This window comes from Microplitis mediator, chromosome 2, assembly GCF_029852145.1.
Source record: "Microplitis mediator isolate UGA2020A chromosome 2, iyMicMedi2.1, whole genome shotgun sequence".
NCBI lineage: Eukaryota > Metazoa > Arthropoda > Insecta > Hymenoptera > Braconidae > Microplitis > Microplitis mediator.
Genome location: NC_079970.1, coordinates 23695608 through 23719368, shown reverse-complemented (window position 1 = coordinate 23719368; position 23761 = coordinate 23695608). Strand labels below are relative to the sequence as shown.

The 23761-nt window shown below is 39.0% G+C and overlaps 1 protein-coding gene across 1 annotated transcript; it reads left to right on the top strand.

The window, feature by feature from the left end:
- Nucleotides 1–1756: 1756 nt before the first annotated feature.
- LOC130663376 (low-density lipoprotein receptor-related protein 2) lies at nt 1757–23604 on the top strand. Its single transcript, XM_057462557.1, has 7 exons — nt 1757–2451; nt 6147–6281; nt 7495–7626; nt 7715–8221; nt 8290–20875; nt 20958–21054; nt 21674–23604. Exons 1-7 carry the CDS (start codon nt 2259–2261, stop codon nt 21941–21943), a joined length of 13920 nt encoding a protein of 4639 aa, XP_057318540.1. The 5' UTR covers nt 1757–2258; the 3' UTR covers nt 21944–23604.
- Nucleotides 23605–23761: the final 157 nt, after the last annotated feature.

Below are 23761 nucleotides of genomic sequence, written 5' to 3'. Positions count from 1 at the left end.
ATTATTTGTTACATATTTTAAAAATATTTAGACGAGTAATAAAATAAAAATTTAATCGCGGGTAAAATAGTCAACAAAACAAATAATAATTATTATTCTAGATTAGTCATATTAAAAATATAAATTAACAGTCACAAGAAGTTAAAGATTATCAAATTCCCAAGTAACATAAATATTATTAAAATACCATCTCGTACCAGTCGTATAGTGACATCACCACTGTATTATTTTTCTCGATTCATTTAAATACAGGTGTTTATATGCGTAGGATTATTTTTTTTTTCTGAGTATAATGTATTCATCTCAAGTTCATTTATTCGTTAAATTAAATTAAATCATCATTAGCTTGAAATTTGTTGCGCAACTCTAGGAAATAAGACGTACAGATGCTGGTATTGGTACTAATACTGATAATTGATAAAAATAATGGAAAGGCATCTGCAGAATGTGGATTTAGTATGTGCATCTTATAATGTTATTTGTTATATTACGTTAGGTTTAGTTACCAGAGGTTACATTGTTGTCTCGATGGAAGGCGCAGCGATCTCGCCGCGTTTTCTGTGCGCTTACAAGTGACCTTGTGGCATTCGGTACCTGGCTGTACCAGGCATCGTGTGCACACCACTGATTGTAAGAGCCGTAAACGATCCCACGAGCACACGGGATTATATGAACGACCGGCTTTATATATATATATATAACTAAATAACATATATAGCATAAACTTCGGGGTACTAATTTAGATTTTCATTTTACCTTTTTACATAACTTTTAATTAATATATAAAACCGCTAAATTAAACAACTAAATGCTTTCATTTTCTCTTTTATTTTAGATGACAATTTAGTCTTTTAAATTAATAATATACATTTGGAGTTATTAAATTTCTCAAAAAAATAATATATATTTTTACTTGTCATAAATTGTTTGCACTTGAATAGATTGAAATATTTAAAAAAAAAAAAAAACGAGTCCCTAAATGATAATATTTATTTTTCGGTGAAATACACCTGCGGGATCCTAGATCTGTAGATATAGGGCCTGGACAGAAAAAGGAAAGGTAGGAATTATAAATTCCTTGGGAAATTCTTTTGTGTTTTTCACTTTCCATGACATGGGGCTAAAGTATGACTGAAATACAGGGAAAATAAAAAAATAAAAATGTTTATCCTTGATTCCAAACAAACGCATAATTGAAAAACAAGATCCAGCCCAATTCGAGCAGCATGGATCCATGATGAAGGTCAAGTGAAGCAAAATGATTTCTATACGGCGTAAAAAAGGCCGCAAAAAATGATTTAATGAAATAAAAAAGGATAAAAATAAATAGTGGGATGAAAGAGCGTAGTGGCGACGGGCGAAAAGGGGGCCTCATGTCGTCGATGGGCCTAAAAACTTTCACAGACACAAATATAGGAGCACCAAATAAAATAACACCTAACTGCACACGAACTCGTGTACAGGATCAGGAGTGGGGCCCCAAGGAGGTGAGGGATTGGTCGAACGGAGGTGCCAGCGTGGACGTCGTCTTCGTCTACTTCTTATTCTTCTTCTGGTTCCTCTACACTACATGTTTACTTGGTCTCCAGTGCAGACTGGTCTTGGTCTTGGTCTCGCTGTTAGTCTCGGTGTTGGTGTTGGTGTCGGTTTTCTGTGTACCAGTCTCTCCTTTTGATGGTAGTGGTAGACGGTGTCTTTAGTTAATCGTGTAGGTAACAACACACTCAATCCAACTGGTAGTTGGATGGATGATGTCGCGATGAATCCTGTGTGTACCAGAACAGAAAGAGACGATTACCATCACACTGGGTCTCTCTTATTTGCTGCGCCAGTATAACCAGACCAGTATATGTTGGTTGCCAGTCGCCCAGTGACCGCGATCGGATTTATATCGTTCGTGTTTGTGTACAGAGACCATGGATTTGTTTATTTATTATAATTATTCATAAACTTTTTGTTTTTTACCCGAAAAATTTTAATCTTTATCAATAAATTTATCTAAATATAAATATAAATATATGTGTGCTACCACAATAAATAAATAAATAAATTGCCAGTGAACTACATGCTTGGCGGTAGCAATTTAAAAAGTGAATGAAAGAGAAGAGGTGATCTAGTTTTGAGCTAATTGCTAGAGATATATTTTTAAAAATTATTGGAGCAGGATCAAATTTATTAAGCCCGAGGAAATAATATTTATTGTCTGTTTAGGTGAAATAAAATAATAAAACTGACACAATACGTGGGTTTAAAAGTGTATGTTGACTGACTACACGATGCCGGTGGCCGAAATGCTGCCGGTTATCACTTCCGGTCTTCTTAATTTTCGGAGCAGAGGTGCACGATTTCGTCGTAGACTTTCGACGACGACTATCAATAAAGTGTTTATATTTACTGTTATTCTCACAACTTTTACGCAGGTCCGTCTCGCTGATGCGGCTAACGGCTCTGGTATGCATTTTTAAATATTCAAATTTGTTTTAACTCTTCACTACACGGTAACTTGGTTAAAACGAAAAAAGAAAACACTTAAATACTTAACTCAACAATAAGGATCGAGGTTTACTTACTTAAATGATTAATGAACATTAAATTATCTCATTTTAAATTTAGCTATTATTGTATTGTACATATTTATTTATTACCTGCTCATATATCTATATATATTAACCATTTTATTAATCATAATCACAACAATATTTAACAGACACTTAAATAAACTTAATCAGACGTTATTTATTTATTTGATTTATTGTTATTATTATTATAAATGACAATTAAAAAGGAGGTAAATCAAGATTTTAAAAAAACAACGATAATTCAAACCGGAAAACAATTCAGTTATCGTGTTTTTGTTACCGAAAATATATTTTCTGTCGAGTAGAGGATGAAAGGCTTTGTCGTTTTTCTTTCTTTCTTTTATATTTTTTCTTTATTCGTTTTGTAATAGTAACGGTATATTTTATCGAAGGGAAAAAAAAGCTTAAATATAGTTCTGGAAAGCCGACAAAAAATTCTATTATCTTTTAAATTAAATCCCGTGGATTAAAACTATGACAAAGTAGATTAATCGTTCGACTATTATTACGTTTTTTTAAATTAATGGGTATCTATACATAATTACTTGATAATAATAACAATAATTATGATTATTATTATTGTTTGAACTCCATGTGTACACTAGACATGTACTGAGACAATGATGCAAAAATAATATCGAAAATCGGTACGACTTCCTAATCATTTTCTAATTTTCTCAGCAGTATTTGTAATTTTTTTTTTAAATTATCGATTTATTTAAAACGAGTTAATTATTATGGTCATTATTATTGATAGCGTGTTCATATCAAGTGAATATTATATTTAAAAGCTCCAAAAAAAATTAATCGCAATATATAACCCAGAATTTTAGCTTATCAGCTATCGAATTATAAATTTATAAAATAATCTGTTCCACACGTAATGTAAATATTTTTAAATTTTTAGAGCAAATACTGGTGGTAAAAAGATTTAATATATTAGTAAATTAACAGAATAACACATGGTGACGTTTAATATTATCTAGACTAGTGTACATGTTCATAAAGTGACCGTGACACACCCGAGTGTAAAGCAATGACCCGACTTGGCGGCCAATCGCGCCGGAACTTTATTTTACTGCTAATCATTAGCATAATTTCGCGATCGTCTTACTATCGGGTTTATTATTTAACTTTAATTAATAATTTTTATAAATTTACGTGCACTATCTTAACTTTCCCATGAAACTAAAGTAAAAAAACTACATTATTTATTTATCTGGATAATTTACATTTAAAATTTTTCCGTATCTAAGATTTTTTATCAGCTGAAAAATAATAAAAGATGACGTAACGTCAATACAATAGATCTATTGACAATAGCCAATGTCATGAAAAATAATACAATTATGAATGGGAGTAATTTTTTATTAATTATCGTTATTGCTGTGATTATATATAATAATTGTATTTAAAAATGAAAAAATTTAATTACTTATGGATAATGTGGATGTGTATTGATGATATAGGACATTGAGTAAAGTAGTTAATCGAAAGAGAAGGGCAAAAGCGAGTCGGGTTTATAAAAGACACAAGTTGTTGGATTGCTGGCACCCGTACTACCGGCAATGCAAGTTAAGTATTATAAAGAGGAATAAATATATACATATATATACAGGTAAGCATATATATATATATATATATAAACGTAGGCTCGGGGGTACCACGTAGTAGTTGGGAAGGTAGGCGGACCAAGTTTAGTTCATTGACCTCGTATATACACTAGCGGCCGCGAACGAATAGCGGAACCCTGATGGCTTCCCGCAATGGTCCCGTCCGATTACGCTTTGCTCCGGTCTTGAGCTCAGACTCAACGTATATCAATATTCCGAGTGGCTTTCTTCAACACACATGACACCCACAAAGCCCTAGCTCTTTATTTTCCTCTGACCTATTTACTGTACTACCGGCGAGCCCGGATAATTTCCTGCTGTCCACTGATCCAACGGCAGCTCTTCCATCAAACTAACAACTTTTTTTCGTGACCCAATTCCCTCTGCTTTGTAATTATCACTTATTTATCGGCTATAATTTATAATATGATTAATTTACCTCGGCGAGCAAGCGTACATTTATATTTGTATCTATGTCTATGCTACTTGTGTTTGAAAGTCCTACGCGTACTTGACTTACATTTGCAATGATGGCATCTGCAGCAGTGTGACAACTCGGACAACAACGTCCCACCTGTTGATGTTCTGGAATTAGCTTAACTCAATATATATTTATATCTGTATATGTATATACTTAAATGTTATCAACTTTTAAGATACTTCAACCTTGACCTACGCAACAAGTGTCTCGATTACGTTATTTAAACTTTAGCCGCATATTTATTTCACATTTAACACTTTACTCCAATAAATTTAACCTCACACGTAACACGTGAAACACCCGACACGTGATAATGAACTTATCTCAAGCTAATTATTATTATTATTATTTCAATTAATAATTTCTGACAAGTTGATTAAACTTTTAATTATTCCCAACGTTATTTTCTTTACAAAAAAAATTATTAACGACTAAATTTAAATGTTAAATATAAAATATTATATAGGACATAAACGATATATCGGTGAAAGTGTAAAACCTTTCACACAATTTAGCTGATGAGAATCCAGTCATCGTGAATTGCACATCAATGCTCTAGTAAGTCATAGACAGACAGTACAGTAGCCATTTGTATGCCTCACTTTTCTTTATTCAAATAAAAATATTTATTTAAATACCAGCCTACATATTTTTAAATTAAATTTAAACTTTAAATCAGTATTGAGACCGTATGCCAGCCGATGAGCGAAATTAGGTAACCAATGATGCGACCAGTCATAGGAAAATGAGTACTCGGATTGAATGACGGCGGAGAAATATAATATTGAGATGACACATATATAATTTGAGAGTAATTTTTAGCGCAATTTAAAGCTGTATATGACCTTTATACATTGATAAATCAAGCTCGTTAAACTATGGCAAGTGTAATGTATAGTGTACAGTGAATATAGTGTATAGTACTATAGAGGCATGCACGATGTAGGTAATATCTGTATGTATAGCCATCGGCGAATGTTCCCGCGGTACCAGGCCACACGGCTGCACGGCCTGGCACGATCGCTGCACTTTAGAAGACGGAACATCCGTATTTTCTATCCCACTTGCTCTCACCACCGACTTATTCATCACATTTACCATTTGCCTACTATTATATACTACTACTATAATACAATAATGCATATTTGTACATAATATAAATATATAACTACACTACTACTCATAGATATACATATATATATATAGACATGTATGTATGTAAATGTCTGTACTACAGCATAATTCATTTACGCACAATCTGTAAAGTAAAAAAAAAGCATAGAAAAAGAAAACGTATATATGTATGTATTTTTTTTACTTTATTGTTTTGTATAAACACCATATTTATTTGAAAAGTTAATTTCATTTTCAACAAATTCCGAGTAAAAGTATTAGTACCAGCGATGAAATTTCTAAATTAAAATTTTTTTTATTAAACTTAAGATTATTTATTTACCTCTAATGGTTTTATAGAAATTATAGATACCTCAAAAGTCACATGCCATGGACTGTCATTCAGGTGCCCTGAAGGAAAGTGTATTCCTCCGTCGTGGGTCTGCAATTATCAGAAGGATTGCGAAAATGGCGAGGATGAAATGCAATCGTGTCGTAAGTAGTTTTTTTTTATTATATTTTTTGTTCTTGGGTTTTTGCTAATTTATATTCATGCATTTATTTATATTTATTTATATCGCCTATCAGCGAATTTAATGACGCAGCGAATTTTTAAAGAATTGCTGGCTATCGTTTATGTTTAATAACTTGTTGCTGGTTAAGAATTGTAATTTTTAAAACGAGTATATTTTGGGAGGTGGAAATAAATGTTGCGGGTGTTGGCTAAGCAGAATACAAACTGTCCAATCCGCTGATTTTTTTAGAAATTTTTTAAAAAATCAGTTAATTTTATTGTATTATTGATGTCATTTTTATTTAGACTTTAGTAGTAATTTTTTATTTTTGAAATGAGGACAATGTACACTGAGAGAAAACAATACTTTTACTACGAAATATTTCTTTAAAATTATAAAATAAAAATATATATTTACTTTTTTCAAGAATTTAATGACGAAAACTTTTTTTTACCTCGAGTTAAATTATTTATTGATCTATTCGTCATAAAAATATCAATTTTTTTTGCTCAAAATACACAAAATAAAAAACTCAAATATTGACAGAGTACCAACTATCGATACTATATTTTATTTTATTATTTACGAAACTTTAAAAATTTTCAAAAAATTTGAATCCTAGAAAGTAGACTTTTAGTTTTCCATCTAAAAAATTGGGAATCCCAGATAAATTCTATGAAATTTCAATAACTGGTACACCTGCACGTCATATGACATATTTTTTATTTAAAAATTTTTTTTTATCTAGAAAAAACGATTGATCAAATTAGCGGAAGCTAAAAAAAGAAAATACCAAAAAACTCGTCAATTATTAATCCAATTTTCGTACCGTCAATAATTGAGGCTTTTATCGAATTAATTATAAAACTCAATCAATAAAAAATATTATTTACTATCAGTGCGCCCGATTGCCAGCTTCTATAGATTTTACTAAAAAATTTATTTTAATCCCGACAATTATTCAGTTTTTTTTTTAATAAATGAATTTCTTGTTAAACCTGTTGTCTTTAATCGATTTAATTTTATATAAAAAAAAAAATCCAAGGATGTTTCATAATAATAAGCGTAAATATAAAAAAAAATTAATTATTCGAAAAAAAATTCAGTCACCAAAAAAGTGGTTATTGAATTAAATATTAAATAAAAATTAAAAAAAGCAATAAACTAATAAAAAATAAATATAAACATTTTAGCGCCTCCCGAATGTGATGCAAATCAGTTTTCATGTACACAATATATTTTCAACAAAACATATTGCATACCAAAATATCAAAAGTGTGATATGACTGTCGACTGCATAGACGGCTCGGACGAGGCTAATTGTCGTGAGTAATTAAATCACAATAACTAATTATTGACTATTCTTTTGTCGGATGACAAAAAAAATAAACATACGGATTTAAAAAATTTCAGCGGAAATAAAATGTCAGTCCGACGATTTCAAATGCGGCGGGACGGTGCCCGAGCACTGCATAAGAAAGGAGAAGAAGTGTGACGGGTATTTGGACTGCAGGAACGGCAAAGACGAGGAGAATTGTCCTCTGCTGATGAAGCAACCGTGTACATTAGACCAATTTAGATGTAATTCAACCCAACAATGCATCGAAGAAAGCGCTCGGTGTAATTACAAAGACGACTGCGGAGATAATAGTGATGAAGAAGGCTGCAATTTTCCCCCGTGCTCGAGCGACCAAATTAGGTGCGCAAATTCCCTCTGTGTGCCCAAGGGGTACCCCTGCGAGGAGTACATTAATTGTCATGACAATTCAAATGACAAGCAGTGCAAGCTCACCGTCTGCCCGGGAAATAAATTCATGTGTCCTAAGGGCACCGAGGGAAAGCCGTCTTGTATTGAGCGGGCCCAAGTCTGCGACGGTAAGCAAGATTGCCTTGATGGAGCTGACGAGGGAGCTGCCTGCTGTAAGTATTTTTATTTCATTCTAAAAAATTAAAGATAATTAATTAAATGTCACTTTTATTTCTTATAGCAATGAGTAACTGCCCGAGTTTAAATTGCCAGCACAAATGTCAAGCATCACCAACCGGCGGTATTTGTTCGTGTCCGGAGGGTAGAGTTCTCATGAATAATACAGGAATTTGTGTGGACAGAGATGAGTGCAGTGAATGGGGATTTTGTGAACAGCTTTGTGTAAATACCAATGGATCTTATATTTGTCGTTGTGCACCAGGTTACAATCTCGTTGGTCGTCACAAGTGTCGAGTCCAAGACAATCAAAGACCTGTACAGTTACTGTTAGCCCAAGATCGTGCTCTGTGGCGAATGGAAGCCACGGGTGAAAAACGAAGATTGATTGTCAATACCACCGGTGCTAGTGGTATCGATTACTTGTACACTGATAATTTAATATTTTGGAGTGACTTGAAGACACGTAAAATATATTCGCAATCATTGACACAGACGGACAGCGATCAGCAGATAGACATTTCGCTGTCGGGTTCCTGGGCCCCGGTGGCGATTGCCATTGATTTTATTGGAAGAAAATTGTACGTCGTGGATTCGATGGTTCAGAAGATTGACGTGTTCGAGTTGGACGGACGTTTCCACGGTATTGTTTTGAGCACGAATCTCACTAGTCCAGTGGACATTGCGCTGGATCCCACGGTGGGATTGATGTTCATCGCTGACAGCAAACAAGTTGTAAGAGCTAACATGGACGGTACGTCAGTTACTTCTATTATTTCGGAAGCGGCTTACAAAGTCTCTGGTGTTGCTGTCGACTTGATTGCCAAAAGAATCTACTGGTGCGATTACCTGCTGGATTATATTGAGACCGCTGACTACAAAGGGGACAAAAGGGTTATTATTTTACGCGGACTGCACGTCCCAGCGCCAATACGTCTTGCTGTTTTTGAGAATCGTGTTTACTGGACTGACAGCACCAAGCAGGCGCTGATGAGTGTCGATAAGAACGACGGAGAATATTCAATACAGACTTTATTTAAAGTACGAGACGCAAAAGCTGTCAAAGTGCTGCACCCGATGGCTCAAATAGGCGCCAAGAATATTAAGAACCCTTGTGGAAATAACAACGGGGGCTGTCAGCACATGTGCATCGTCACCGCGGCGGGTGGACGTGAAAGTGGACTAGGTTACCGCTGCGCTTGTAATATCGGGTGGAGATTGTCAACGGACTTGCGTAATTGTATTTTGGTCCAGGAGTTTTTAATGTACTCCCAGCAGAGGTTCATCAAAGGACGAATCCTGGATCCCGTGATGGACAGCTTCAGCGACGCGATACTTCCAGTTGTTTCACGGCGAGCGAGATTCGTTGGACTGGACTACGACGCTCATGATAAATACATTTACTACAGTGATGTACTGCAGGATGTAATTTATCGTGTGCATCAAAATGGGACGGGAAGAGAAATTGTCTTAGCTAGTCAGAATGAAGGCGTCGAGGGTCTTGCCGTTGATTGGGCAGCTAAAAATCTCTATTACATAGACTCGCGTAAAGGAACGCTAAATGTACTGAGCACGAGGAATTTCACATACCGGCGAACGCTTTTGAAGAATTTAAAACGACCAAGAGCCATTGTCATACATCCTAATCATGGTTACATATTTTTCTCCGAGTGGGACCGCCCGGCAAACATCAGTCGTGCTCACGCAGACGGATCTAATTTAGTTATATTTAAAAACCTCACGCTTGGTTGGCCAAATGGTCTGGCTATTGATTTCGAGAAAGACCGTTTGTATTGGTGTGACGCATTGTTAGATCACGTACAACACTCGAATCTTGATGGTGGTGATGTCAAGAGTCTCAGTCCGAGATTAATTCGTCATCCATTCTCAATTGCCATTCATGAGCAGTGGATGTACATCACCGACTGGCGTCTAGATGCTATAATAAGACTCGACAAAGAAACTGGAGAACAAGAGAATATTTTAGTCCGCGAGCCGTCGACCAATCGTCTCTATGGCGTTAAAGTATTTAGCCGCGCGATACAACAATTATTAGATCATCCGTGTTCAATTAATAATGGAGGATGTGAAAAGTTATGCTTCGGCATTCCGAAGAACTCGACGGCCCTCGCGATACTCAACGAAGAGGAAGAAGAATACGAAAAGAACAAACTGATGCGAGTCTGCGGCTGTCCTTACGGCGAACGTTTGGCGGCGAATGGACTATCGTGTACTTTGGATCCTGAATCAGAACCACCGGTGCAAGCCTGTCAAAACCCCTGGGACTTTACTTGCGCGAACCAACGCTGCGTGCCCCAGTCCTGGGTCTGCGACGGCGATGACGACTGTCTTGATAACAGCGACGAGATGCAAAATTGCACGAAGCCCACCTGCAGTCCCAATGAATTCCAATGCAAATCCGGGAAATGTATTCGCAACACCTTCAGATGCGACGCCGAGAACGACTGCGGTGACTACAGCGACGAGATGGGATGTCCGAATGTCACTTGCAGCGCGAGTCAATTCACCTGCGACAACAATCGCTGCATTCCGGCCTCCTGGAAATGCGACTCTGAAAACGATTGCGGTGATAGCTCTGACGAGGGACAATTTTGCGCAGCTAAAACTTGTTCATACTTTCAGTTTACTTGTCCCAGATCCGGACACTGTATTCCTCAGTCCTGGGTCTGCGATGGAGATAACGATTGCTTTGATCACGCAGATGAGCATGACTGTCCACCTGTCACTTGTCTCAGCAGCCAATTCAGATGCGCTGATCGCAAGACTTGTGTCTTAGAATCCTACAAGTGCGACGGACTCCCAGATTGTAATGACGGGAGTGACGAAGTCGGATGTCCTTCGCTGGGACCTGATCAATGTAATCCTGAAAAACAATTCCAGTGTGTCAGTACAGGTAATTGTATACCCAAGAGTTGGTACTGTGACAGTACACCAGACTGTAGTGATAAATCTGATGAGCCAGAGTCATGTAGTCAGTACACATCACCTGACAAGTGTGGCGACGGCTTCTTCAAATGTATCTACCCAGTTAATAAAACCTGTGTATTCAAAACGTACATTTGCGATGGCAAAGATGACTGCGGTGATGGTTCAGATGAGGACCCATTGATCCACGCCTGCGGACCACCGCCGTTTAAATGCGAGTCTGGTCAATGGAAGTGTCCGAATGTCACCAATAGATGTGTCAACATGACAAATGTATGTGACGGAAAACCAGACTGTCCTAATGGCGCTGATGAAGGAATCGGCTGTGATCTGGCCGAGTGCGACCATCAAGGAGGACTTTGCAGCAACGGATGTGTCCAGACGCCTCTGGGAGCTCAGTGCACCTGCCCGCCAGGAGAAGAACTACAGAAAGACGGATTTACTTGTCAAGATGTAAACGAATGCGACCCACCGGGTCGTTGTTCTCAAGTCTGCACCAACACCAAAGGCAGCTATGTTTGTAATTGCGTCGATGGTTACACGCTGGAACTAGACAACCGTACATGCAAAGCCTTCAATCACAGCGCGGCATTTTTAATTATCTCAAACCGACATACGATCTTGGTAGCCGATCTTCAGGATCAAGCGTTAGAAAGGGTACCGATAAACGTTGAAAATGTTGTTGCGACAGCTAGTAATATGCACACGGGAACGATATTCTGGTCTGACATGAAGTTAAAGAAGATTTCACGATTAGAGAGAGGTGGAGATCCGCAAGATGTTATCTCAACTGGTCTTGACTTGGTCGAGGGACTTGCTTACGACTGGATTGGAAAAAATTTATACTGGTTGGACTCTAAATTAAATACAATCGAGGTTGTAAAAGAAACTGGAGAAAATCGTATGATTTTAGTTAAAGAAAATATAACTCAGCCACGTGGAATGTGCTTGGACCCAAGTCCAGGTGCTCGGTACTTATTCTGGACCGACTGGGGTGAGAATCCGCGGATTGAACGAGTTGGCATGGACGGAAAAGATCGTTCGACAATTATCAGCACTAAAATATACTGGCCTAATGGTCTGGCACTTGATATTGCCAACAAAAGAATTTATTTCGCTGACAGTAAATTAGATTTTATTGACACCTGCAAGTACGACGGCTCGGAACGAATCCAAGTTCTCGCTGGCTCTCACTATTTGCTGCACCCCCACTCGCTCACGCTCTTCGAGGACACGATGTACTGGACAGATCGTCAACTAAATCGGGTCCTATCTGCCCACAAATTCTACGGCGGCAACCAGACAGTCGTTTCACATTTGATATCTCATCCGCTGTCTATCCACGTTCATCACCCTGTTCTCCAACCGATCACACCAAATCCCTGCGTCAATGCATCCTGTGATCATCTCTGTCTCCTGTCGGCCAGTGACCCTCGCGGCTACAGCTGCAAGTGTCTCAGCGGCTTTAAATTATCATCAACCGGCGCATGTGTTGAAGACGACATGCCGTACCTGATGGTACTGCGCGGCTCTCAGATCGTTGACATGTCTCTGGTACCAGGAGAAAGTAAAAGTGGATTTATTACACCTGTCGTGGGCATTGAAGGCGGCACAGTAATTGATTATGACAGAAGAGATCGTAAGATCTACTGGCTGCAGAGCAAAGACGACGACAATGAGAACGGAACGATTTATACTATTTCAATAAAAGGCGGAAACAAGACCGAGTTTCCCAATCCACGCGGTGACTCAGGTATCGTTGGATCAGCATCAACACTGGCCTTTGATTGGCTCGGAAGAAATCTCTTCATTGGAAATAAATTTGCCGCCAATATTGAAGCAATAAAAACAGACGGCGAGCCCCGGTACCGTACAGTTGTGCTGGCTAACGACGGAAACAGAACATCAGTCGCAAAACCAAAAGCCATGTGCGTTGATCCTCTCGAGGGCCAGATCTTCTGGATCGACGAGGGAGACTTTGGAGTGCCGCACAAAATAGGTCGAGTGAATATGGACGGAACAAATTCAATCGTTCTCGTTGAAAATGTTGCGCATCTCGAGGCTCTGACTATCGACATACCCAACAAAATGATTTACTTCAGCTCTCAGTACCCCACTTTTATAAAAGCCATGACAACAGACGGTCAGAATGTCCGCACACTATTGACCGAAGCTAATAACATTAATTTACCAAAAGCTTTGGCTGTTCATGAGTACAAGCTGTATTATCTGGATCCAATTTACGATAAAATAGAACGCATTGACTTGGTTAAGGACAACCCAAGTCCCGTGACAATTGTCGACAATGACTCAACACTAAAGACACTTATTATTTACAAGAAACGGGCAGCGGGATCTCATCCTTGTCAGAAGAACAATGGAGACTGTGAGCAACTGTGCTTACCTTCAACCGGTGGGACACGAATATGCGCATGCAGTATGGAGTACAGAAAGGTCGGTGGCACTAAATGTGAGCCATACAGGACCTTTGCAATCGTGTCCCAACTTGATGTCGTACGTGGGTACAGCCTGAGTGACACCAAGGAAGCCATGATCCCGATTGCCGGCACAGGACATCATATTCTCCATGTAGACATGCATTACAAAGACAACTGGATCTACTGGGTCGAATTCAACCGGGGAACTTGGAACGGTATCTTCCGCATACGTCCAAATGGCACTGAACTTACGACAATTATCAAAAATGGCATCGGGTCTAATGGAATACGCGGACTGACAATAGATTGGATCGCCGGTAATTTATATTTCTCAAATGTCTTCCCGCATGACAATTACATCGAGGTCTGCCGGCTTGACGGTAATCATCGAAAGGTCCTGATTAAAACCACCACAGATGCGCCACGTGAGCTAGCGGTCAATCCGATAAAGCGAGTGCTCTACTGGATCGACAACGGACAGTACCCGAAGATAGGAAAGGCCAAGCTGGACGGTAGCGACTGGACGCCGATTGTCACCTCGGGAATAAGCACCCCGAGAGATTTGACAATAGATCCCATTAGTCATGACGTGTATTGGGTTGACTCCAAGTTGGATATGATTCAAAAAGTATCTTGGACAGGCGGAAATCAACAAGTGATACGCAGAAACCTTCCCAACCCCATGGGTGTCGCTATATACGGCTCCAATGTTTACTGGGTTGATCGTAATCTCCAGACTGTTTTCAGTGCAAGTAAATTGCCCAACAATACTTTGCCAACGCGGGTGCGTACGAATTTGCCAAAACTACGAGACATTGTTATATTTGACCCCAGTAACCAGCCGGCTGATGATTTAAACCCTTGCTCGCGTGACAACGGTGGCTGCCAGCAACTCTGCTTCGCTTTTCCTTCAGACAATGAACCCAAGTGTGACTGTGTGACTGGGAAATTAGCCAACGACCGACGGAAATGTGATAATGTCGACGAGTACCTGATTTTTGCAACACGAACAGAGTTAAGAGCCATAAATATTGACCCGCAATCAACAAGTGTACCATTCAAGCCAGTTGGAAACTTGACAAATGTCGTGGGTATTGATTTTGATTACCAAGACAATAAAATTCTATTCACTCAAATAAGACCTTGGGCTAAAATAGCCTGGATGTCTGCAGACAACCCGCTGTCAACTGACATCCACACGATTATCGGCAAAGGAATAAATCCCGAGGGAATATCATACGACTGGACTCAGAAGAAAATATACTGGACTGATTCATCAAACAACAGCATCTACGCGATGAATTTAGACGGTACGTCTCTCGTGATGATTGCCCGCGTCGACCGACCACGAGCAATTGTCGTGGACCCTTGCAACGGGTCTCTATACTTCACCGACTGGGGGCGTTTCGGGACTTCGGGTAAAATATTCCGCACTACCATGGCCGGTTCGCTGAAAAAAGCCATCATCGACAAAGATTTATCACAGCCAAGTGGTCTGGCAATCGACTACGAGGACCGGATGCTCTACTGGACGGATGCAGTTAGAGAAAAAATAGAACGATCTGATTTGGATGGTAAAAATCGTGAAGTTCTTATCAGCGCGACAATATATCCATTTGCAATAACGGTATTCCGTGAGCACATTTACTGGACAGATTTACAGCTACGCGGTGTTTATCGAGCGGAAAAATATACCGGTGCTGATAAAGTTGAAATGGTTAAACGTTTAGAGGATTCGCCGCGTGATCTCCATATCTATTCACCAGCTAAACAACAATGCAAAGTAAACCCATGCAATATAAATAACGGTGGGTGTGATCAGTCTTGTCATCCGGGTGCTAATGGAAAACCCGAGTGCAAGTGCGATGACAACAGCAGACTGGTTAATGAAGGAAGAATGTGCGTGTCGAAGAATGTTACCTGTGACGCCAGTAAATTTTCATGCAAGAATGGAAGATGTATATCGCGTATATGGGCGTGTGATGGTGATGATGATTGCGGTGATGGTACTGATGAAGATAAAAATTACTGTTCTTATCATTCGTGCAGTCCCAATGAATTCCGGTGTAACAATGGACGTTGTATATTTAAATCATGGAAATGCGATCATGAGAACGATTGTCGGGATGGTAGTGACGAGGAAGGCTGCAAGTATCCACCATGCGCCCCAGGAGAGTTTACTTGTGCCAATTATCGCTGTATACCTCAGGCCCAAGTCTGTAATGGAGTTAATGATTGCAAAGACAATGTCACCTCCGACGAGACCCACGAACGCTGTCCCAGAAATAATACCTGCCATCCAAATCACCTGCAGTGCAAGACAACGAACATCTGCGTGGAGCCTTACTGGCTGTGCGACGGAGACAACGACTGTGGTGACAACAGCGACGAGGATCCGCTGCACTGCGCTCAGCGAACCTGTCCACAAAACAGCTTCCGCTGTCCCAATCATCGCTGCATACCCGCGACCTGGTATTGCGACGGCGACGACGACTGTCTTGACGGCAGCGATGAACCTGCAGGCTACTGTCAGTCTGAAGGACGCACCTGCTTCGGTGACTTATTCACTTGCGACAACGGCAACTGTATCCCAAGAATTTATATTTGTGACGGGGACAATGACTGCTTGGATAATTCTGACGAAGATGAGCGGCATCAGTGCAACGACCGCAAGTGCGACGAAGAGACGGAATTTACTTGCGATGCCAATAAAATGTGGAATCGTGCTCAATGTATACCGAAGAAATGGCTCTGTGATGGTGATCCCGATTGTGTTGACGGCGCGGATGAAAATGTCACGTTGCATCACTGCCCGCCTCCGGTCCCCTGCGCTGAGAATCAATTTACCTGCGATAATGGGAGATGTCTCAATCGTAAATGGCTGTGCGATCACGATAATGATTGCGGTGATGGCAGTGATGAGGCCAAGTTTTGCAACAGCCAATACAAGCCTTGTTCGGTAAATGAATTTACGTGTCAGAATTTCCGATGTCTGCGTAAACAGTTCAGATGCGACGGGCAAGATGACTGCGGCGATCACTCTGATGAAGTTGACTGTCCCATTATCGGCTACAACCGCAATAACACATGCGCGAATCCCAATGATTTCCAGTGTGCAAATGGTAATTGCATTAATCAGCAATTAGTGTGTAATAAGGAGCCAGATTGCGCAGATGAAAGTGACGAACCGGCTCACTGCAATGTCGACGAGTGCGCAAGAGTTGAATTGAACCAGTGCGGCCATAGATGCGTTGATACACCGACCAGCTATTACTGCGAATGCAATCCCGGTTACAAATTACTCAGCGACGGCAAAGCCTGCGCAGACATTGACGAGTGCATCGAATCACCTCAGGTTTGTAGTCAGCAGTGTGAAAATACACCTGGTAGCTTCTACTGCAAGTGCAATGAGCACTGGTACGAGCGGGCTGCTGACGAGCACACTTGCAAGCGACGAGATAATATTGAGCCCTGGATTATATTCACAAATAAATATTACGTTCGTAACATGTCAACCGACGCATCACGTTACAGTATCATGCATCAAGATTTGGTAAATGTCGTGGCCCTTGACGCGGATTATGCTAATGAAACTCTCTACTTCTGCGATGTTACGGCTAAAACAATTTACCGCGCGTCTCTAAAAGGCGGTGACAAGGAACCGATAATAAAACACGACAGTCTCGGGCTTGAAGGCATCGCCGTAGATTGGGTGGGACGTAAACTCTACTGGCTTGATCGTCATGCAAAGCATTTGGACGTCGCTGAATTAGACGGATCAAATCGTAAAACATTATTAAATAGCATCGCAGATCCACGTGCTATTGTCGTACACCCGGGTACTGGTTCATTGTACTTTACTTCGTGGCATTTACAAGCGTACATTGGTAAAATGGGTATGGATGGAAGTAATTTCACTAGAATATTAACGTGGGAAGATGACATCGCTTGGCCCAATGCTTTGACTATTGATTACTTTACGGATCGTATATTTTGGGCGGACGCTCATCTTGATTACATCGCATTTGCGGATTTAGAAGGTCATAACCATCGGATTGTATTGTCTGGGGTTAAAGTACCCCACGTGTTTGCAATAACGGTCTTTGATGATCATATTTACTGGACGGATTGGAATTTAAAGGCTATTATGAAAGCGGAAAAATTCTCTGGTGCAAATATCAAAGTGTTGCGTAACACAACACATCGACCTTATGACATTCACGTATATCATCCGCTCCGTCAATTGCCATTTGCTAATCCTTGCAAAGAAAACAATGGCGGATGCTCACATTTATGCTTGATCGCACCACCAGCAAGCTCTTATTTACTCGAGGGCTACGGGCAACCCGGGATTACGTCATACAAATGCGCCTGTCCAAATCAATTCTATCTAGACAATGACGGAAAAACTTGTATTGCAAACTGCACGACGGGCCAGCATCGTTGCGGTTCACCGGAAGAAAAATGCGTCCCGTGGTTCTGGAAGTGCGACGGCGAGAAAGACTGCAAAGACGGATCTGACGAACCGAGCTCGTGTCCGAACCGCGTGTGCCAGCCTAGTCAATTCCAGTGCAAAAACGGCAACTGCACACCTAGTGTCACCGTTTGTGACGGCACTGACGACTGCGGTGATCAGAGCGACGAATCAAACTGCTCTGGCGAGTGTCCGGAGCTCGAATTCAAGTGCAAATCAAACGGTCGCTGTATTCACGCATCGTGGAAGTGCGATGGTGACGCTGACTGCAAAGACGGCAGTGACGAAGACCCAGCGATTTGTCACAATAGAACGTGCGACCCTAGCACTGAATTCAGCTGCAAAAACGGTAAATGCATTCCAAAGTTGTGGATGTGCGACTTTGATGACGATTGCGGAGATGACAGCGACGAGCCGGCTTACATGTGTCGTCAAAAGAACTGTACCACCGGGTGGCAGCGTTGTCCAGGTCACGCAAACTACCGCTGCATCCCCAAGTGGCTGTTCTGCGACGGCAAAGACGATTGTCGCGACAACTCCGACGAATTGCCCGATAGTTGTCCAGTCTGTGATCCGTCAACGGAATTCAAGTGCTCAAACAACCGGTGCGTGCCTAAACAATGGATGTGTGACTTTGCCGACGACTGCGGCGACGGTAGCGACGAAGTAGAGGCCATCTGCAAGGGCAAGTATCGATCGTGCTCCGAGTCCGAGTTCCATTGCAGCAACGGAAAATGTATTGCTTCGCGCTGGCGGTGTGATAACGAAGACGACTGCGGAGATAACAGCGACGAAGTCGATTGTCAAGTATTCCCATGCAAAAATGATACATTCAAATGCGCTTCCGGTCATTGTATAGCCTCATTTCTCCACTGCGACGGCACACGAGATTGCCGTGACGCCAGTGACGAGATTGGCTGTCCGCCTCGATATCCTGACGGACGTTACTGTCCGAAATCTCGATTCCAATGCAAAAACAATTTATGTGTCTCGCTGTTTGACCGGTGCGACGGAAACGACGACTGTGGTGACAACTCAGACGAGGACTCAACTCTCTGTGCAAACTTTACCTGCGATGTATTGCGTCGATTCCAATGCAACAATCACAAATGTATACCAAGATATCAATTGTGCGACGGTATCGACAACTGCGGTGACGGCTCTGATGAAAATAATCTGACAATGTGTGCCAAGAGAATACGTTCGTGTGACCCGACCACCGAGTTCCAGTGCGCTAATAAAAACTGTATCGATCGCAGCAAGATATGCGACTTTGCCGATGACTGCGGTGACGAGTCTGATGAATTGGGCTGTCATCCATACAAACACTGCGACACCTCGACCAAAGGCGGGTGCTCTCATCTCTGCCACAACGTAACTGACGGCGGGTATATCTGTACCTGCTACACCGGGTACATTGCGTCCAGGGAAAATAATAAATTGTGCGAAGACGTCAATGAATGCACGACTGCGAGCCATCACTGCTCCCAAATATGTATAAACGTCAAAGGCGGTTACTCGTGTGATTGCCGTGAGGGTTTCCGGTTGATAGACAACCAAAGTGGAGTCTGTCAGTTGGTGCACGAAAACGCTGTATTGCTATTCGGAAATGGACCGGAAATACGCGGGTACAATATACACAAGCGGGAGGAAATAGACGTAGTGGTTGATGAGAAACGCGTCAAGACTATTGATTTTGACCCACTATCGGAGTTCGTATACTGGATAGACAGCCATGACAATACAATAAAACGCTCGTACATGGTCGACGCTAAAGAGGGACGAGCTAAAATTGGGTACGCACAGGATTTAAATATCAGAAGCAGTGATACTGAACCGGTGAGTTTGGCTGTCGATTGGCTATCAAATAATCTTTATTGGGGCGAAGTCAATAGCACTGGACTCCAGCAGTACGGTAGAATACTCGTAGCGAAAGATGACGGCAGATATAGGAGGAGTTTAATAACAATTGGACTTGAAAATCCATCCGCGATAGCACTTGATCCCGAGTACGGGCGTATTGTGTGGTCGGATATTGGTAATCAGCCTAAAATAGAAACAGCTTGGATGGACGGCAGCAAGAGACGTATTTTGGTCGAAGATAAACTGGGCAAGCCGACGGCGATTGCTATTGACTATGGAATGGATCACACTATTTACTGGGCAGACAGCAAACTCAACACCATCGAGTCGGTATCACTCGACGGGTCTAATCGCAAGGTGATACTCCGCGGGGAGGCGCTCAAACACCCGGCATCGCTGGACGTTTTCGAGCACTACTTGTTCTGGGCGTCAAAGTATGCGGGCGAGATTATAAAGCAGGACAAATTTGGACGCGGGGTCCCGGAAATAATTGTCAAGGGAATCCAGACTGCGGGAGGTGTTAAACTTTATCACCATTTGAAATACAACACAAGCGCGCGGGATCCTTGTAACAGCGCGCGGTGCAGCCATCTGTGTGTGGGCGTTCCTTCGGGGTATCGGTGTCTCTGTCCCGACAGCACCGGTCCTAGACTGTCTCAGACCAGCGAGAGAGTCTGCGATGCCTCTATCGAACGTCCGAAACCTTCGCCCTGGGTTTGTCCCTGCGAGCATGGGGGACAGTGTCAACAGACGGATGACAAACTCGAGTGCGTTTGTCCCAGTAATTATCACGGCGAGCACTGCGAGATTAGTCTTATCACCTCGAGGCTGTCAAACTCCACGACGACTATTGTCGTACCTATTGTTGTCTGCTTGCTGGTCCTCCTTGTCGCGGCTGCTGTTATTCTCGTCGTCAAAAAACGTCCATTGTAAGGATTCTGTTTGTTTTTATTATTTGTTTATTTTTTTTTTTTTATTATCATAATTTTTAACGTGGAAATTTTTTATTAGCGGGAAACCCGGTGGTCTTGGTAGTCTCACTGCTCAAAGTGTATCATTCAGACAAGGCAGCAATGTCGAATTCGGTACACCAGCTCATGAAAGAATGGTGAGTTTTTTATTTATTTAAATAAAATAAAATTTTATTTACTTTTTTTAATAAATTAAGAGATAAGTTTCCGTTAGTGACTACACGTTTAACTTTTTAACGACCGCTGGGAATACGTATTCCCATCCTCACTTTATTACTTTTTTTTTATTTTTGTTTACGAAACGGGTGGATTTGAATAATGAACTTAAGAGATAAATAAATATAAATATATAAATATTATTTTATTTATTCTCATGAGTAAGAAGTAAATGGGGACATTTTTAATGCGGTCATTAACTTGGTAATTTTTTTATTCTTTTTTAATTTATCTTTTTTGTAAGTATGTCAATACAACGCAATCAAATAATTACAATTTAAATTTGTTGTCGGTGTTAATTAATTCATTTATTGGTGAAATAAATTAATTATTAATTACAGTTCATTTTTTAATTATTATTGAAATCTGCAATTACTATTTTAATTGTAAAATTTTAATCAAATATTTACTTGTAATTATAAATTTTTTTTTTTTAAATTAATATTTGAATTTTTTAAATTAAAAAGAATTGCAATTATACAAATTAACTAAAATTGCTGGGCAGTTTTAATTATTTATATTTTTTTACCCGTAATTTAGGAGCCGCTTGATGTAGAATACAGTTTGGGGGAGGTGACGGATAAAAACCGCGACTTCAGTAACCCGATGTACGACGCAGTGAATTTAGAAACAACAAATGGCACAAGTGGGAGCTCTATATACGAAGTCCCTGCAGAAATGAAACCCTCCAGTATGCAGCACAAAGAATTACCGCAGCTGCATCATAAAAGACGCGAGCTAGATCCCACGACAATAGATTCTGGCAAAGATACTCAGCAATTAGTCGAGGAGGATAAATCCGAAAGCTAAATTGTTTATCTCCAATTATATTTTTTATAAATACAAATATAAATATATATATATTTATATATATAAGTATATATAGATATAAATATTGTTTTTGTTTCTGTACAATGCAGAGTTGAATATTTTAATAACTATATTGACTATTGTAAATTATAAATCTCAATGTATTTTTACAACCAATTACCGTAAGGAAAAATTATGTGATTTTTTCATCAACATTTATTATAATTAAATATTTTAAATACTATTACTATTAATTACTGCGATCATGATTACGTTTTTTTTTTACATCAAGAGATTTATTAGACAAGTCATGAATGTGTCATTTATTATTTGTTGGATGTTATTTGTACGTAAGATTTGTAAATATTCAATCAATAATCAAGTATTAACATTTTTTTTCATGGTTCGTGTGTACTATAGATAAAAAAAACTATTTTAATTAGTGGATAATGATTTACTTAATGATAAGAAGAACAAAAAATCTAAGATTTAATGATTATAATTATAAAAATGTAGAGAATTTATATAAATTGTTACGTTATATGCAATTTTAGGTAGCTAAATATTATTTTTAAACTTTTAATGGATATTAATTACCGTAATTAATGTACACTGGGGCCAACTTTTTATAAAAACATTTTTTACAAACTACTTTTCTATGTATACATTTAAATTTTAAAATATATTTATATACGAAAATTTAATAAGCTCCTTTGTGTCCGAGACAAAAGACCGACAATGGAAAATTTTATGTGAAATTTATATTGTATAATTGTAATGAGATTTATATATATATAAGTGTATAGATTTTTTAATTGAATCTTACTTATTTTGAAGGATTGATTGATTTATTTAAATTTTAAAGTTGATGACCATTGTACGATATATATAAATATATGTGTATTTTTAATAGAGGCAAAATTTTAAGAAAATTTAATTGTCAAGGGAGAGAGTAATTAAATTAAATAATAATAGGGGTGTGCGAATAATTTAAACTGGAAAATTATTTTTGAGTATTAGAATTATTCGAAAATTTTCTAATTACTCATAAATTTTTTAATTATTAGAAAATTTTCTGATTACTCATAAATTATAAAAATATTCGAAAATTTTCTCCTGAACGATTTAAAATTGTAAAATTTTTTCTCATAAATCAAATTTTTGTCAGAAAAAAATAGAACTCAGACACAAATTTACGAGATAATTACTTTTGGTTACTTTAAAAAAAACTCATTGTTAAAAATCCAATATGTGAAAGTTGATCCGAATTTTTGAAAAGTCGAAATTCGAATTATTCGATCCAAACACGACTCAGACACCCCTAAGTAATAAAATGTTTAGTAAGTACTCAAAAATTCTCAATTACCTGGGCCGGTCTCCAGCGTTTTTTAAAAAATTATTTCTTTATGATACAAGTTAATATAAATATATGTATATGAATATATATGTATATGTATAGGATGCAATTACTGCTAATTAAAGCCGTCCACGTAATTCTAAAAAATATTCTAACAATAGTTATTATTATTACATTCCTAAATATTGCATACTTAGTTAGTAAATTTAATTTAAAGGAAAGAAAAATAAATGATGATGATGATGATGATGAATTTAAAAACGCGACAAACCGGCAATGAGAATTTTTTTATTTAAAATATTGTTTGTAAAAGATAATAAATAAAGTTGAAATATTATTTAAATATTTTTATTTATTTAAATTTATATTATCTGTTATTTCCTTAGTATTTACATTTCTTTGATATATTTTTATTTCAGCCTCTTATTTAAATTTACCCTTATTTTAGGTTTAAGACCTGT

Excerpts from the sequence above, each read along its gene's own strand:
- LOC130663376 (XM_057462557.1), top strand. The coding sequence starts at position 2,259 with ATGTTGACTGACTACACGATGCCGGTGGCCGAAATGCTGCCGGTTATC. Across the intron at positions 6,282-7,494 it reads GGATGAAATGCAATCGTGTC|CGCCTCCCGAATGTGATGCA; the intron begins GTAAGTAGTTTT and ends TAAACATTTTAG. Across the intron at positions 8,222-8,289 it reads TGACGAGGGAGCTGCCTGCT|CAATGAGTAACTGCCCGAGT; the intron begins GTAAGTATTTTT and ends TATTTCTTATAG.